Source organism: Ovis aries, chromosome 24, assembly GCF_016772045.2.
Source record: "Ovis aries strain OAR_USU_Benz2616 breed Rambouillet chromosome 24, ARS-UI_Ramb_v3.0, whole genome shotgun sequence".
NCBI lineage: Eukaryota > Metazoa > Chordata > Mammalia > Artiodactyla > Bovidae > Ovis > Ovis aries.
The window spans coordinates 3,383,192-3,396,545 of record NC_056077.1 but is presented as its reverse complement, the minus strand read 5'-3'; the positions used below and the strand labels follow the sequence as shown (position 1 = coordinate 3,396,545).

Sequence of the window (13,354 nt, the reverse complement as noted above, 5' to 3'; positions counted from 1 at the left end):
AGAGAAAGGTTGCTTCTCATGAGTTTACAGTTTCTCTAAGCTTTCTAGGGAAATTGTTAATCACAAACAAGGGGGACAGCATAGCTGTGTTCAGTGCAATAGAGAAGAGGTATGTTATGCTGTGAGAGAGGTTGCACCTGGCCAGCAAGATGAGCTGACAGCTAAACACTGACTTGACATCATGATTGGAGGATTCTGGAAAGGGCACAGGGTCATAATGGAGAACTCTGCAAAGGTCTTAGCTAATGTGTCAGCTGACCCCATGTATAGTAAGCTTTTCCTGATCACTTGTACTGTTTTTGGTGAAAAAGAGCCAGAAATGGGAGAACCTATATGCCCAAGCACACCTGACAGAGAGACCAGGTTCAGTCCCAGCTGATATGAGGCTATCCCTTGAGCCATAAGATGGTTGCAAACTCCGATGCCCTGGAATTCCATTCCCCAGGACTGGAGAGCCTCCTGATAAAAGATACCACCTGGGGGCAGGAATCCAACCTGCAAGCCCACCATCCTGGTCCTGAAAGGCTCCTGTCAGTGCATTAGGCCCCTCTGCCAGGATAAGGCAACTGGGCCAGAGAGGCTCTTAGTCACCTCCGGAGACTGTGCCATCAGTGGCTAAGGCCAGAGATGCCCACCCAGGAGCAGATGCTGGAGCTCCTGGAGCTGGAGCGCTCTGACCCGTCCTAAGAGATCCACACGGGTTCAGTGTCACACCCAGAGGGTGACAAGAGGCAGCAACCCGGATGGAGGATTTGCAATGACAGCCCAGGAACCAGGATGCTGGGCGAGAAGGGCCAGAGACCCAGAGAGTGAACACAAAGTGGGTGATAAACTCCTCTCCTTGGGATGTTACCCCTCTGCTTTCTCTTCCCTGGGGATCCTGTGTCCAAGGCCTCCAACAAGAATCTACACCATTGATTTGAGGGTCACCTTTATTTTGGTCCAAGAAAGAACCAAATTTTTGAGGTTTGATGGGCAGCTCAGAGTAGACCTGAAAAGAAAACTAGGAAGCATTCTGTTTACACCCTCATTTTACTGATAAGGCAACTGAGATGAGAGCATCACAGAGCTCAGTAAGTGGCTGCCTGCAGCACTGGAAATGGCCCCAGGCTCTTCAGTCTCCCCCAGTGCTGACCTTATTGTCCCAGGCTGTCTCCTGGTCAAGTTCAACTGCAGCAACACGTGTGTGATTAGCCAACTCCCTGTGAAGAAGCAACTTTGGCGTCTCTCAAAGACATGGATCTGTTGTACAACTTTGTGACTATAATTTTTTTAACAACCCACTGAACTTTGTACTATAAAGGGATGAATTTGGGGCTTCCCTGGGGTCCAGTGGCTATGTATGACTCCATGCTCCCAAAGGAGGGGGTCCAGGTTCAAACCCTGGTCAGGGAACTAGATCCCACATGTTGCAACTAAGAGTGTGCATGCTGCAATGAAGATTCAAGATGCCGTGTGCTACAACTAAGACCCAGTGATGCCAAATAAGTAACTATTTTCAAAAGAGGATGAAGTTATGGTATATAAATTATATCTCAATTGAAAAAATTGTCTTTGAAGTAAAAAAATTGAAATAAGTATTTTAAAGCTGCAGTAAAACATTTAAATGTAATATACAAAATAATGTATCAGAGACATAAAAATAAGTTATGCTATCAGCATGGCATATTTTTGTATTTGTGTGCAGACCTTATAGTAAAGCTGCTTTTGCCTTTTCTGTGCAGAGTATCTTGTAAGATGAGCTATTAGAACCATCAGCATTCGCAACTACTGATCTATGTGCATTGCAATTTTCTCAACAGTATGCAACCAAACTAAAAATTAAATAAACCAGATGTTAATATAAGAATGCAGTTCCCAAAAGGATTTTTAAAAATACTGAAAAGACATGTGTCCTGGTTTAGGCACTATTTCCTTGAGTAAAACCCACCTGTTGCAAGGGGAAAGTGTCTTACAGTTTCAAAGGACTGCGCATAGGAGAGTTTTCCCTGGGGTTTGGGGCAAGGCTCCAGACTGAGCGGGAAATCAAGATGAAAGAGGAACAGGTGCATGAATATGCTGTGGAGGAGCACTTCCCACTCAGCTCCTCAGCAGACTCAGGGTGAACAGTCCTTTGGGATCTAACTAGTTGCCCCACCGCCTCCGCCCACCCCTTACTCTTTATTCTTATTTTTTTTTAACATTTATTTTTATTTATTTATTTTGGCTGCACCCGGTCTTAGCGGCATGCAGTATCTGGTTCCTTGACCAGGGATCCAACCCAGGCCCCCTGCATTGGGAGCTTAACCACTGGACCACCAGGGGAGCCCCCCTGCGCCCTTAACTCTTTAGAAGCAACTTCTCCATCAGAATTTTCTCCTTAGCTCCGATTTCTCCCCGTGAGGGCATGTGTCTGACTCCTGGTGTGATCCTTGACCTCCGATTCTCACAATCCTGGATCAAAGAGGATTCTTATCATCTCTTCCAGAAGAGAGCCTGTTTCCCAGGAAATCGTCCTGCTCAGTCTGGTAAGTGCCTCAGAAGTGGACACACAGAGGCATGTGCTCTGGAGGTGTCTGGGTCACTGAGGTACCCTGAAGACACATTGCGCTGGTGGACTTCTTCCCTGCATTCAGGAGTTCAGATGGACCGATGTTTATGGAGCCTTCCTGTGGGTCTGTAACATGAGCCCCCTCCTTCCTGACCTCTGCACCGGCCCATCCCCTCTCCAAGGTATTCACAGAAGCAACCAGGGCTCCAGGTGCACAAGCCTGAGTGGCTGGAAGTCCAGCTTCTTAGAACTTAAAGCAACTAGGATGCCCCTCCAAATAAAATGTTGCACCTTATGATGAGTTCCCCTGTCCATGAAAACTTCTAACAAGAGCTCAGATGACAGCTCATCAGGGTGTGGAAGAAGAAACTACGCAACAGGCAGTTTGGAGAATCTTTGTTTTTCCTCCAGTAAGATGCTGTGATTTTTGAAAAGGTTTGTAAAGAGGAGTATGGAACAGTTCACCACCTCCCACTTTTTCTGTTGGTCAGTTCTGCCAGGGACAGCCGTCCCCACTGGTCCACACTGCCATAGTGGCTGGACCAGACCTCAGAGCCACCCTGAGGGGTCCAGATCTCTTAATGGGTGAGGCATTTATGCCTCATGGAGACTTTTGCCTTCGAGTGCAGGGGCATCCACCATGATGGAGGCAAATACCTCGGATCCTTGCATTTAAACTTTACAAAGTTGAAGAAACAGGTTTGAAAGGGGAACAAAAGTTGGGGTTGAATCTAGGTCTGCCCAAAGCCAAATTTCATGCACACTAGGTGCTTTGATCTGAATGTCTGTGTTTCCCCTAATTCTTGTGCTGAAAACCTAACCCCCAACATGATGGTCTTAGGAGGTAGGTCATGAGGATGGAGCCCTCATGAATGGGATTAGTGGCCTCAAGAGAGATCCCCTAGAACTCCCTCAGCCTTTCCACCATGAGGAGACACAGCAAGAGGACAGCCCACCTGTGAACCAAAACGTAATGTAAACACCTGAAAACTCTTCTGAACACTGTCTCTAGCCTGGACAGCCCCATTTCATATGAACTATGCAGCTCTCTGCAGCATCACCTCCTGGGCTCTGCCATTTCCTGAGACTGTGCCTCTCGCAGGCTTTTGTGGCTCTGGCCTCCCTTCCACTACTGAAAACACACTGCTCCTGTTCTCCCAACAAGGCTGATGTAATTTTTGGGAAGGGGACCTCAGGCTAGTCTGAAGGGCCACTGAAAATGATGGGACAGACCACTGGGCTCCCATTAATTATCTCTTAGCCCAACAGACGAAGTGTTTTGTCCTCTTGCATTCAACATACTGCCACCTTTTGTCATTCCTGGAAACTTAACTGAGACATAATTTACATGTCGTAAAACTAATGAACGTGTCAGTGATTTTTTAGCACATGTTCTGAAATAATTTGGTTTTAGAATATTTTCATCATTCCAATCATTTTGTTGTGCTTAAAGCTACTGGCCTGAGTGAGAAAAGACACTAGGAAGGACTCCCTTTGTGTCTCCTTAGCAGTCTTACTTCTGGTAGCTTCTCCCTATCGCTACGGGTGAGGGCTATGGCAGCCATGATTTTATTTCACCAAATCCACAGTGCTTTGATATAAAAAGATCCCTCAGTGTGTGTGTTTATTTTGTTAACACCACCAATACTTGAAAACCCCTCCTCACACAAACCAGATCCACACTTCCACTTCAGGCATCTTTGTTATGAACAGCCAGGAATGAGAGGAAGAATATTAGGGGATTTACATTCCAATGAACTTCTGCTTTGAAATTCTTGCCGATCACTCATTTTTATTAAAAGAGTACGCGCATGATAAAGATTGTCAGGTATGGAAGCAAATGCATAACTATATGTAAGATTTATCCTTGAACACAGTTAGAGGATATATAAAGCAGCAGGGGGAGAGTTAACATCAAGGTGTGGGGCACACCTGCAGGATTGTCCTGATTCTCCCTCAGTGGGACTCCCCGCTCTCCACCAGACACCCCATTGCTCTCTGACCCAAGGCCCAGATCTACCACTTCTTGCCCGTCACCAGACATGTCAGGTCCCCTTCAGCCTCCTCCTGGACAGGCACCGCTTGCTTTCTTCCTCGTAAGTCACACAGACAGTCTTTGTGATTTACATGCGAGCAAGGGGAAGGAGGAATGCAAGTACCTTCCTCATGAACAGCGAGGACTCAGGCCTGCTTGCCCTCAGTCCCCATGGTGAAGCCTGTGATGCTGGTGAAGGTTGGAGCTCTGGCGAAAGCTTTTCCCACACTGACCACACTGGTATGGCTTCTCCCCGGTGTGGATCCGCTGGTGCAGCTTCAGGGTGGACTGCCGGCCAAAGCAGTTCCCACACTCTCCGCACGTGTAGGGCCTCTCCCCCGTGTGGACTCGCTGGTGCCTTTTCAGCTCTGAATTCCATGTGAAGCTTTTCCCACATTCATCACATTTGTAAGGCTTCTTTGCCGAGCGGGCCGGCTGGTGACTGAGACGCTGCAGGCGGCTGCTCAGGCTCCTTCTGCTCCCCTTGCTCTTCTTCAGCTCTCTCAGTGCATGGCTTTTCAGTGGGGCACCAAGGTACTCCAGTTCCCTGCAATGTCTCTGGTAGTGAGCAAAGGGCTTCTGGGCGCTGGGGGGGCTGACCTGCCTCTGGGACAGCCGGGGCTCACTCAGACTCGCCCCTCTGGGTTCGGGACTCTGCAGGCCACTCCCTTTCGGTCTGCCCACTGACAACACACATGGCTTTGCCCCTTTAGCCCCTTCCTGCTGTGGATTCTCCTTGTTGTCACTTTTCGTCCTGGGGGTCTCTACAATTAGAAAGAATATGCTTCATTTCTGGGCTTTGAAGAAAGAACCTTAGTAAAAGAGCTCTGAATACACACACAGTTTCTCGATATTCGGTTCTCCACTGGGCTGCTCACATTAGATGCATCTGGGGCACCTGTCAACCAAGCAGGCTGCCCCTGCCTCCCCACAGCTGCCGGGTCAGAAGCTCTGGAGGTAGGACCTGGAAGTCTGCAGGTAACAGGGGGAGCCTGGGGGTATTCTGATTTGTACTAAAGTTAGGGATCATGTTCTCCAACCCCTGCCTCCTTCCTACCTTTGGGAAAAGGTTTAGGAAAGGAGAAATAGGGGGAAGCAAGCCCATCAGAAACTTCAACACTACAAATACACCCTCACTTATATGGACACTGACCACCACTCTCTCTTCAAATAATGATAAATCTAGTGAGTGTGGTGTTTTTGCTCATTACAAGGTTGACAGATAGCATATGTCAACTGGGATATGGGCCAGTCATGTACCCTCATTACAGAAACTCTGTAACTTCTGACTACCAGGATTAAGGATCAGGAGAGAAATGAGTCCGAGTGGCCTGTGGGCAAGTTGGAGGATTCCTGCCATGTAGAAGACCTATTCAACATGGCAGCCACTAGCCACATGTGGATACTGAGTACTTGGAATATGGCTTGTGTGACCGAGAAACTGAATTTTTATTTAACTTTAAATTAAGATTTAAAAAGCAGCCCACACAATTACGGTCAATTGCTTTTCAACAAGGTTGTCATGGTAATTCAATCGGGTAAAGATGTCTTTTCAACAAGTGGTGCTGGAACAACTGGATTTCTATATATAAAAGAATGAAGTTGGACCCTGACTCACAACACAAAAATTAACTCAAAATGGATCAAAGATAAAAATGTAACAGCTAAATCTCTCTTTGAATAGAACAAAGGTGTAAGTGTTTGTGACACTGGATTAGGCAACGGTATTTTAGATACGTCACCAAAAGTACAAGCAAACAAAAAGATAAACTGGACCTCCTCAACATTCAAAACATTTGTGGTTCAAAGGACACTATCAAGAAAGTGAAAAGATAATCCACAGAATGGGAGAAAACATTTGAAAATTATATATGAGGGGACTCCCTGGTGGTCCAGTGGTTAGGACTCTGTGCTCCTAATGCAGGGGAGCGCAGGTTTGATCCCGGATAGGAGAACTAGAGCCCACATACTGCAACTAAGACCCAGTGCAGCCAAGTAAAATAATTAAAAAAAAAAAAAAAAAGAAAATTATATATGAGAGTCTGGTGTCCAGATTATGTAAAGAACTCATAACAACAATAAAAAGACCAACCTAGTTTAAAAATGAGCAAAGGATCTGAATAGACATTTCTCCAAAGAAGATATATTAATACAATGGGCCAATAGGCACACAAAAAGATGCTCAACAGTGGTAGTCATGAGGGAAATGATTCAAAATCTCCAAGAGAGTCCATTTCACACCTAATAGAATGGATATAATCAAAAGCACCAACAATAACAAGTGTCAACAAGGACGTAGAGAAACTGGAATCCTCACAGATTGCTGGGAATAAAATAGTGCAGCCACCTCGGAAAAGTCCAACATCAAAAAGTTAAACAGAGAGTTACCATAGGACCTGGGCTTCCCTTGAGGCTCAGCTGGTAAAGAATCTGCCTGCAATGTGGGAGACCTGGGTTCAATCCCTGGGTTGGGAAGATCCCCTGGAGAAGGGAAAGGCTACCCACTCCAGTACTCTGGCCTAGAGAATTCCATGGACTGTATAGTCCATGGGGTCACAAAGAGTCAGACACAACTGAGAGACTTTCACTGTCACTTTCACCATGCTGCTAAGTTGCTTCAGTCATGTCTGACTCTCTGCGACCCCAGAGACGGCAGCCCACCAGGTTCCCCCATCTCTGGGATTCTCCAGGCAAGAACACTGGAGTGGGTTGCCATTTCCTTCTCCAATGCATGAAAGTGAAAAGTGAAAGTGAAGTCGCTCAGCCATGTCCAACTCTTAGCAACCTCATGGACTGCAGCCTACTAGGCTCCTCTGTCCATGGGATTTTCCAGGCTAGAGTACTTTCACCATAGGACCCAGCAATTCTGCTCCTGGAATTGGTACTGGAATTTCTCTTGGTATAGACCCAAGAGAAATGAAAACAGACACCCACACAAAAACTTGTACACAAATGTTCACAGCAATATTATTCATAACAGCTAAAAAGTGGAAACAACACAAGTGTCTATCAACTGAAAACACACAAAATGCCCACAGAGTGGAATATCATTCAGCCCTAAAAAGGAATGAAGTACTGACACATGCTGAATATGGTAATTGCGCAGTTGTGTCCAACTATTTACAACCCCAGGGACTGCAGCCCACCAGGCACCTTTGTCCATGGGATTTCTGAGGTAAGAATACTGGAGTGGGTAGCTATCCCCTTCGCCAGGGGATCTACCTGACCTAGGGATCGAACCCAGATCTCCTGCACTACAGGCAGATTCTCTGCATTGCAGGCAGGTACCATTTTAACCACCAGGGAAGCACACTGCTATAACACGGGTGAACCTTGAGCATTTAGACTTCATCCACTCTGGAATCAAATAAAAGGAGACAGAGACAGCATGCAACCCAGCTGCCTCTGCTAAGGCAGAAGGGAGTACATATGGTCAACTTTCTTCAGGATCATGAAGGCCAGGTTATGAGGCAGAACCTCAGCCTGGACCACAGAGCCTTCTTGCTGGATGCTCTAGGTCTCCATTCTTGAGTTTTGAGAATAGTCAAATCAAAGTGTTTCATTAACATCACAGGAGGAAGAAGGGGCAGAAAATAATACCAACAGAGTCTTTTTTTTCTAATGAGCAGAACCTTGTTTAGGGCCTTTCTAAACACGGGACCGTTTCAAGTGATGAAACTCAGCCACAGCTTGAATGGAAGTTCATCAGTGGTCATATGTGAACTTGTCTTCACTATGGCATCATTGGCTCAATGAACATGAGTTTGAGTAAACTCCGGGAGTTGGAAGTTGGTGATGGACAAGGAAGCCTGGTGTCCTGCAGTCCATGGGGTCACAAAGAGTCGGACATGACTGAGCAACTGAACTGAACTGATCAGCAGCTCTGAAAGGGACCAAAAAGCAGGCACTAAAACAATCCTCTGTGTACTGGACTGTCAAAGAGTCATGAGAAGAAAATGGTAATAGCACACTTACATATAGTATTACTACAATTCTAATTAATGAAGTTTGTTAGGGAATCAAGGTCTACTATTACATACCATGGAGCAAGCGTCTTTTCTCCAGATGCTTGCTCCATATTGCTCCATACAATATTGAAGAAAAGCTCAATACCTAGTCTGTGGCTTTTCAGAACCCTCAGATGCTTTGATAGAGACAAATCGCTAATGAGAGGGAAAGAAGACACACAGAGTGTTTACCTGTCTCAGCCAATCTGGAGGTTGGTTCCTGGAGGAGCAGGGATTTTTCCCAATGAGGGGGACTCCGCTGATCCTGAGATCCTGCCTGGGATGTCTCCTCCCTGGGATATCTCCTTGGAGTTTGTGGTTGAAAGTCTGGCAGTTCCTGTTCTCCCAGCTGGGATCCAGTTTTCTCCAAAAGCACCTTCTGGCCCTCCATACAAACAGCCACCTAGGAACAAGTCCCTCGCGTTAGAGAATAACTGGAGGACTGACTGAGGGCCGCTTGACCTCTCACCGCTCTGTAATGACTGTTGTTCCCTAGAAATTTCTGATATGTCTGGGGCGGGGGCTATGCGGGGGGAAGGTGTCAATCTTGATAGAGACTGCTGAAACTCTCTAAGGAAGCAAAGGGAAGGATGTGTAGAATGACCAAAAGGAACCTGCTCCAAATCAGCTGATACTTCTGAGTAAATGTCCCCACAGCTTGGCCCGTTCTCAAGGTCTGGGTCAAAATCATCAGAGAGCAGGCACAAATATGAGGGTCAACCATGACACCCATCCAGCAGGTTCCTACCCTATACTGCCCTGCTTCTGCTGGAAACAGGCTCTGTAGGATTAGGAAACAGTATGGGAAGAGGCATTAAAAACCACCCTTATCTATAAATTATTCCGCCCAAGACACTGTTGATTAAGGAAATCTAAGTAGTGATAGGGCTCTAAGAGAACTGCCCTAACCCTGTTCCCTAACTGCTTTCTCCCTAGGCCCCTACTGGGGTCTAACTTGGGGGTGGGAGTTGGAAGGAATACTGGCCAATTGAGCTGGAGTTCCCTGAGTCAAAGGCAATATGCTGGGACAAGAGCTAATAAAATGCCCCCAAAATCAAATTCCTACCAACAGTATGACCCTTGTCTACCAAGAATCTTGATTGTAGGAAAGCTTCAAGAGGGATGGGTTGGGCGAGATCTGTCAGCAAAGATTCAAGAGCTCTACTTTCTCACTGGAATGCCTGTAGCTGCGTTTTCTGAAAACTTGTTACACTTCCCCTCCCAGTAGGGGTGAGGGGAGTAGGGTTCCAAACAGAGGCCAGAAGCAACGTTTGAAATTCTGGACTCCTATCTCTAGGGAAGGGTCCAGAGACCAAACACGAACCAGATGAGAAAGAAATCCTGGGGACGACAAGAAAGTACCCTCCTTACCCACTGCTTTGGTCCCTTGGCTGCTCGATGAAAATCTTCCACAAGGGTCACGATCTCCTTGCTGCTCACTGGACATCGATGCCTGGCCCGGGCCTGGATCTCCGCGGGCAGGATGTTCAAGAACTGCTCCAGCACCAACAGCTCCAAAATCTGCTCCTTGGTGTGCACCTCGGGCTGCAGCCACTGACGGCACAGATGCCGGAGGTGGGAGAGTGCCTCCTGGGGTCCAGACGCCTCTTGATAACAAAACCGTCTAAAACTCTGGCGGGAGAGCTCAGGATCCGGCCAGTCTTTTTGCAGAGCGGGCTCCCGTTTTTCTTCTAACTTTGCTATTATATGTCTCTCCTGCTTGGAGGAAGCCTGAATATGGGACTGTGAGCTCAAAGTTATTTCCATCTTAGCCGCCATTTTTGGGCTCAGGAGCCAGCGTCTCTCTCCTTGTAAACAGGTCAAGCCTTCGAGACCATGGCCCTGAATACTAGAAAGATGCTAGCAACGAAGGTCCTCTGAGGATGTTGGAAAGGAAAGGATGCAGACAGAGGCTCCTCGTTCGCTGGCCTTGAGCCCAAACTTCTGACGACAACACAGTCCCTGGGAGTGGGAAGTTTTTGTTTTCCTGCCAGCGTCTTGAACTGTCTTGCAAAGGCGAAAATTCATAATGTCCTAAAAGGAAACTGGGGGAAATACTGCTTTCATTTTAGCGACAAGCACAACAGGTCTCAGGGGAAATGCGCAACGGAACCAAATGGGCTGGCAGGAATTCCTGGGAAAACTTCAGATTGTCATCCAGGTAACCTACACCAGCTCTCTCGCATCCTCCTCAGGCCGACCTCCAGCATCTCGCCGGGAGCTACAGGGCGAGCCCAGGCAAGCCCCGGCGCACGCCGAGGGTTGGGAGTTAGCGGAAACCTCCTGCGGGCGAGCAAGGTACCCGGAGGCGCGCCGGCTGCTCGCCCCCGAGGCACTGAGGCCCAGCCGCTCCGGCCTCTGAGGACGCCGGGCTTCGCACCCCAGCTGGCCCGAGCTCGGCGAAGCTGCAGCACTCTGGCGCGCGGCTCGATTACGTGGCCGGTAAGAGCTGGGGGTGGCGCCTGCGACGGCAGCGCGATCAACAGCCCTGCAACCCGCGCCCACCTGCACGGAACTCACCTCTCTGGGGACCCGGGAGCCACGGCTGGGGGCGGGGCAGAAGCCTCTCGTCGCGGACACTCCCACGAGCTGCTGTGGAATTCTGTCACGGGAGGGCCCGCCTCCCCCGCAGAGGGATTGGCTCCTCTGAAGCGTCCTACCTCATCTATTGGCTTCTGAGTCTACCGACGCTAGCCGCTGTCGCAGTGCAAGCCGGGAGTTGCAGTCCGTTTGCAAGACTCGCGAGCAAGCGCAGTGGACCGATCCGAGCCCGCGCTCTGGGCACCGACTTCCGGCCCCGAGGCTGAGAGAGTCTGGGGAGTCGTGGGTGTGTCTACCCGTGATCGCTCAGCTTCCTGGCGGCCCGGGGCTCTTCGCTGGCAGTCGTCGCACAGGCAGTTGGGCCGGGACTGTCCCGATCCCTGTGCTCGAGTGCAGACTCCCTCCGGCCAGTGACCCTGCCCGTCTCGCCCCGATAGTGCAGTGGCCGTCTGCGGTCTTGTTTCCTAGTCTTCAGCTGCAGGTCCTAACCCAGCACCGAGTGCACCAGGAGTGCTCAGGGGGGCATCCTGGATGACGAGTGAAAAGTTAATCGGCCCGACTCCACATCCTTATTCTACTTTCCGCGGAGCGTTTTGGCTGTCGCCAGAGAGAAACATTTTTGAGAGAGTATTTTTAAATGAACTAAGAATGGGATATTAGGAATCAATTAGAGTGCAGGCTCCGCCTTCTGCATGGAACTAGAGTAGCATTCATTGAATTATTCTTCATCGAGAGAAGGTGTGGGGTGTATGGAAAGGTGTAAGACAAGGAGTGTAGTTTCTAGTCCTGGCCTTGCTGCCGAGGGACTATGCTCGGTGATGCTCCTTCGTTAAAAAGCACTGCTCACAGTACAGTGCTTTGGAAGAAAGGCAACCTGAATCCGTTTTTTACTCCTATAAACAGACTTGGGCCTTTGGAGGAGGCGTGGAATGGAAAGTGGCACATAATTGTAGAAAGCTTCTCTCTTACATCCTCCCAATTTAGCAATTTCCAGGAAATTTGGAAATTTTCTCACCCCAGCTGTATGTAAAATCCCAGAGAATTCTGACAGGCCCAGCCTATGTGAGTTGCCCACTCCTGGGGTTGAAGGAAGGGTACTGTAATGATAGCCCCACCAGAGACAGTGGAATAGAGAGGGACTTTTTCACAAAGGGAGAAGCTGCTTCTGTCAGAAGTGGGGAAGGAATGCTGGAAAATAAATACGTTTCTTATCCACACTGTGTGTGTAGCGGTGGTGGTGGTGGGAGGAGGGTGTGATATTAATGAAGAGGTTAATACTTTTCCCTCCTAAGAAAATGAAGACTTGGGAAGCTGGGTCCAAGCGTCTGGGAGTAGGCAGGACAGGGACAAGCCACAGGCACGTGGGGAGCATGAGTAGGGACAGATGGATGACACTGTGAGGAACCATTTGGGGAATTCATCCACAAAAATCGGGCTAGTGAGAAAAGGATGCTTTTTGATATTTTTGGTGCTTCGGCTCCTTGGCTTGGATTGGAGAAGGAGTAGAGGAAAGGACAGAAATAAACAGTAAGAACTAGAGTGAAGGAATAGGGGGTGATTTTATGTTGTCTTTTCTTCTATTTTTCTCAGCCTCGCTTCAAAGTTGAACCTTTTTCAACTATGAGTCTGGGTCTGCCCGTCTATGACAGGCTCAGGTCTCTGATTCCAGAAAGACACATTTCACTGGTATCTAGGAGACCTGCTTCCCAATGATAAGAGATGGAATCTGAACTGCAGGATGGCAGTGACAGCCAGTGAACCAAGCAGGTTGAAGCAAAGCGTGATTGCAATCAAGACCCCCCAGGCACAACCCTTCCCACAGGACAGCAATCAGCCCTGCATGGCAAGCCAGAGCCCTATGAAGCTTGCCATCAGCACTTTGGGCAGTGCTGCTTCCAGGAAGTGGAGGTGAGGAGCACCTGATCCCCGTGAGAAGGTAGCTAGTCCCCATAAAGGTTTTAGCAAACTCTGAGAACTCTGCTGCCAGTGGCTGAGGCTTAAGACACACTCAAAAGAGCAAATCCTAGAGCTGCTGGTTATGGAGCAGTTTCTGTCAGAAAAGGTTCAGAGCTGGATGAGGGAGCAGTGCCCAGAGAATGGTGACAAAGTTGTGGTTCTGGTTGAGGATGTACAGAGAGCCGCCAGGCAACAGGTGAAAAAATGTAGTCAGAACCCTGTGGTTTTCGTCATGAGGAAGTTGGTGTGAGCAGCACAGGAATCCAGTTACTGGAGAGGTGCTTA

General features: G+C 48.4%; 1 protein-coding gene across 3 annotated transcripts; it reads right to left on the bottom strand.

Annotated features, from left to right (window-relative positions):
• Window positions 1-4,302: 4,302 nt before the first annotated feature.
• Window positions 4,303-11,119, bottom strand: ZNF174 (zinc finger protein 174). 3 transcript variants are annotated; one of them, XM_012104027.4, is made up of 4 exons: window positions 11,093-11,119; window positions 9,944-10,617; window positions 8,765-8,975; window positions 4,303-5,329 (listed from the first exon to the last, which is right to left on the bottom strand). In XM_012104027.4, exons 2-4 carry the CDS (start codon window positions 10,349-10,351, stop codon window positions 4,728-4,730), a joined length of 1,221 nt encoding a protein of 406 aa, XP_011959417.1. In that variant the 5' UTR covers window positions 10,352-10,617; window positions 11,093-11,119; the 3' UTR covers window positions 4,303-4,727. The 3 variants fall into 3 exon arrangements, with proteins under 3 accessions (XP_011959417.1, XP_004020780.1, XP_011959418.1); XM_012104028.5 differs by lacking the exons at window positions 4,303-5,329; window positions 11,093-11,119 and adding exons at window positions 5,337-8,298; window positions 8,437-8,448 and having other exon boundaries at window positions 9,944-11,009; XM_004020731.5 differs by having other exon boundaries at window positions 9,944-11,119.
• Window positions 11,120-13,354: the final 2,235 nt, after the last annotated feature.

Coding starts and splice junctions, on each gene's coding strand:
- ZNF174 (XM_004020731.5), bottom strand. CDS start 10,351: ATGGCGGCTAAGATGGAAATAACTTTGAGCTCACAGTCCCATATTCAG. Junction 8,976..9,943: donor CCAAGGGACCAAAGCAGTGG/GTAAGGAGGGTA, acceptor ACTTGTTCCTAG/GTGGCTGTTTGTATGGAGGG. Junction 5,330..8,764: donor CTCCAGATTGGCTGAGACAG/GTAAACACTCTG, acceptor TTCTAATTGTAG/AGACCCCCAGGACGAAAAGT.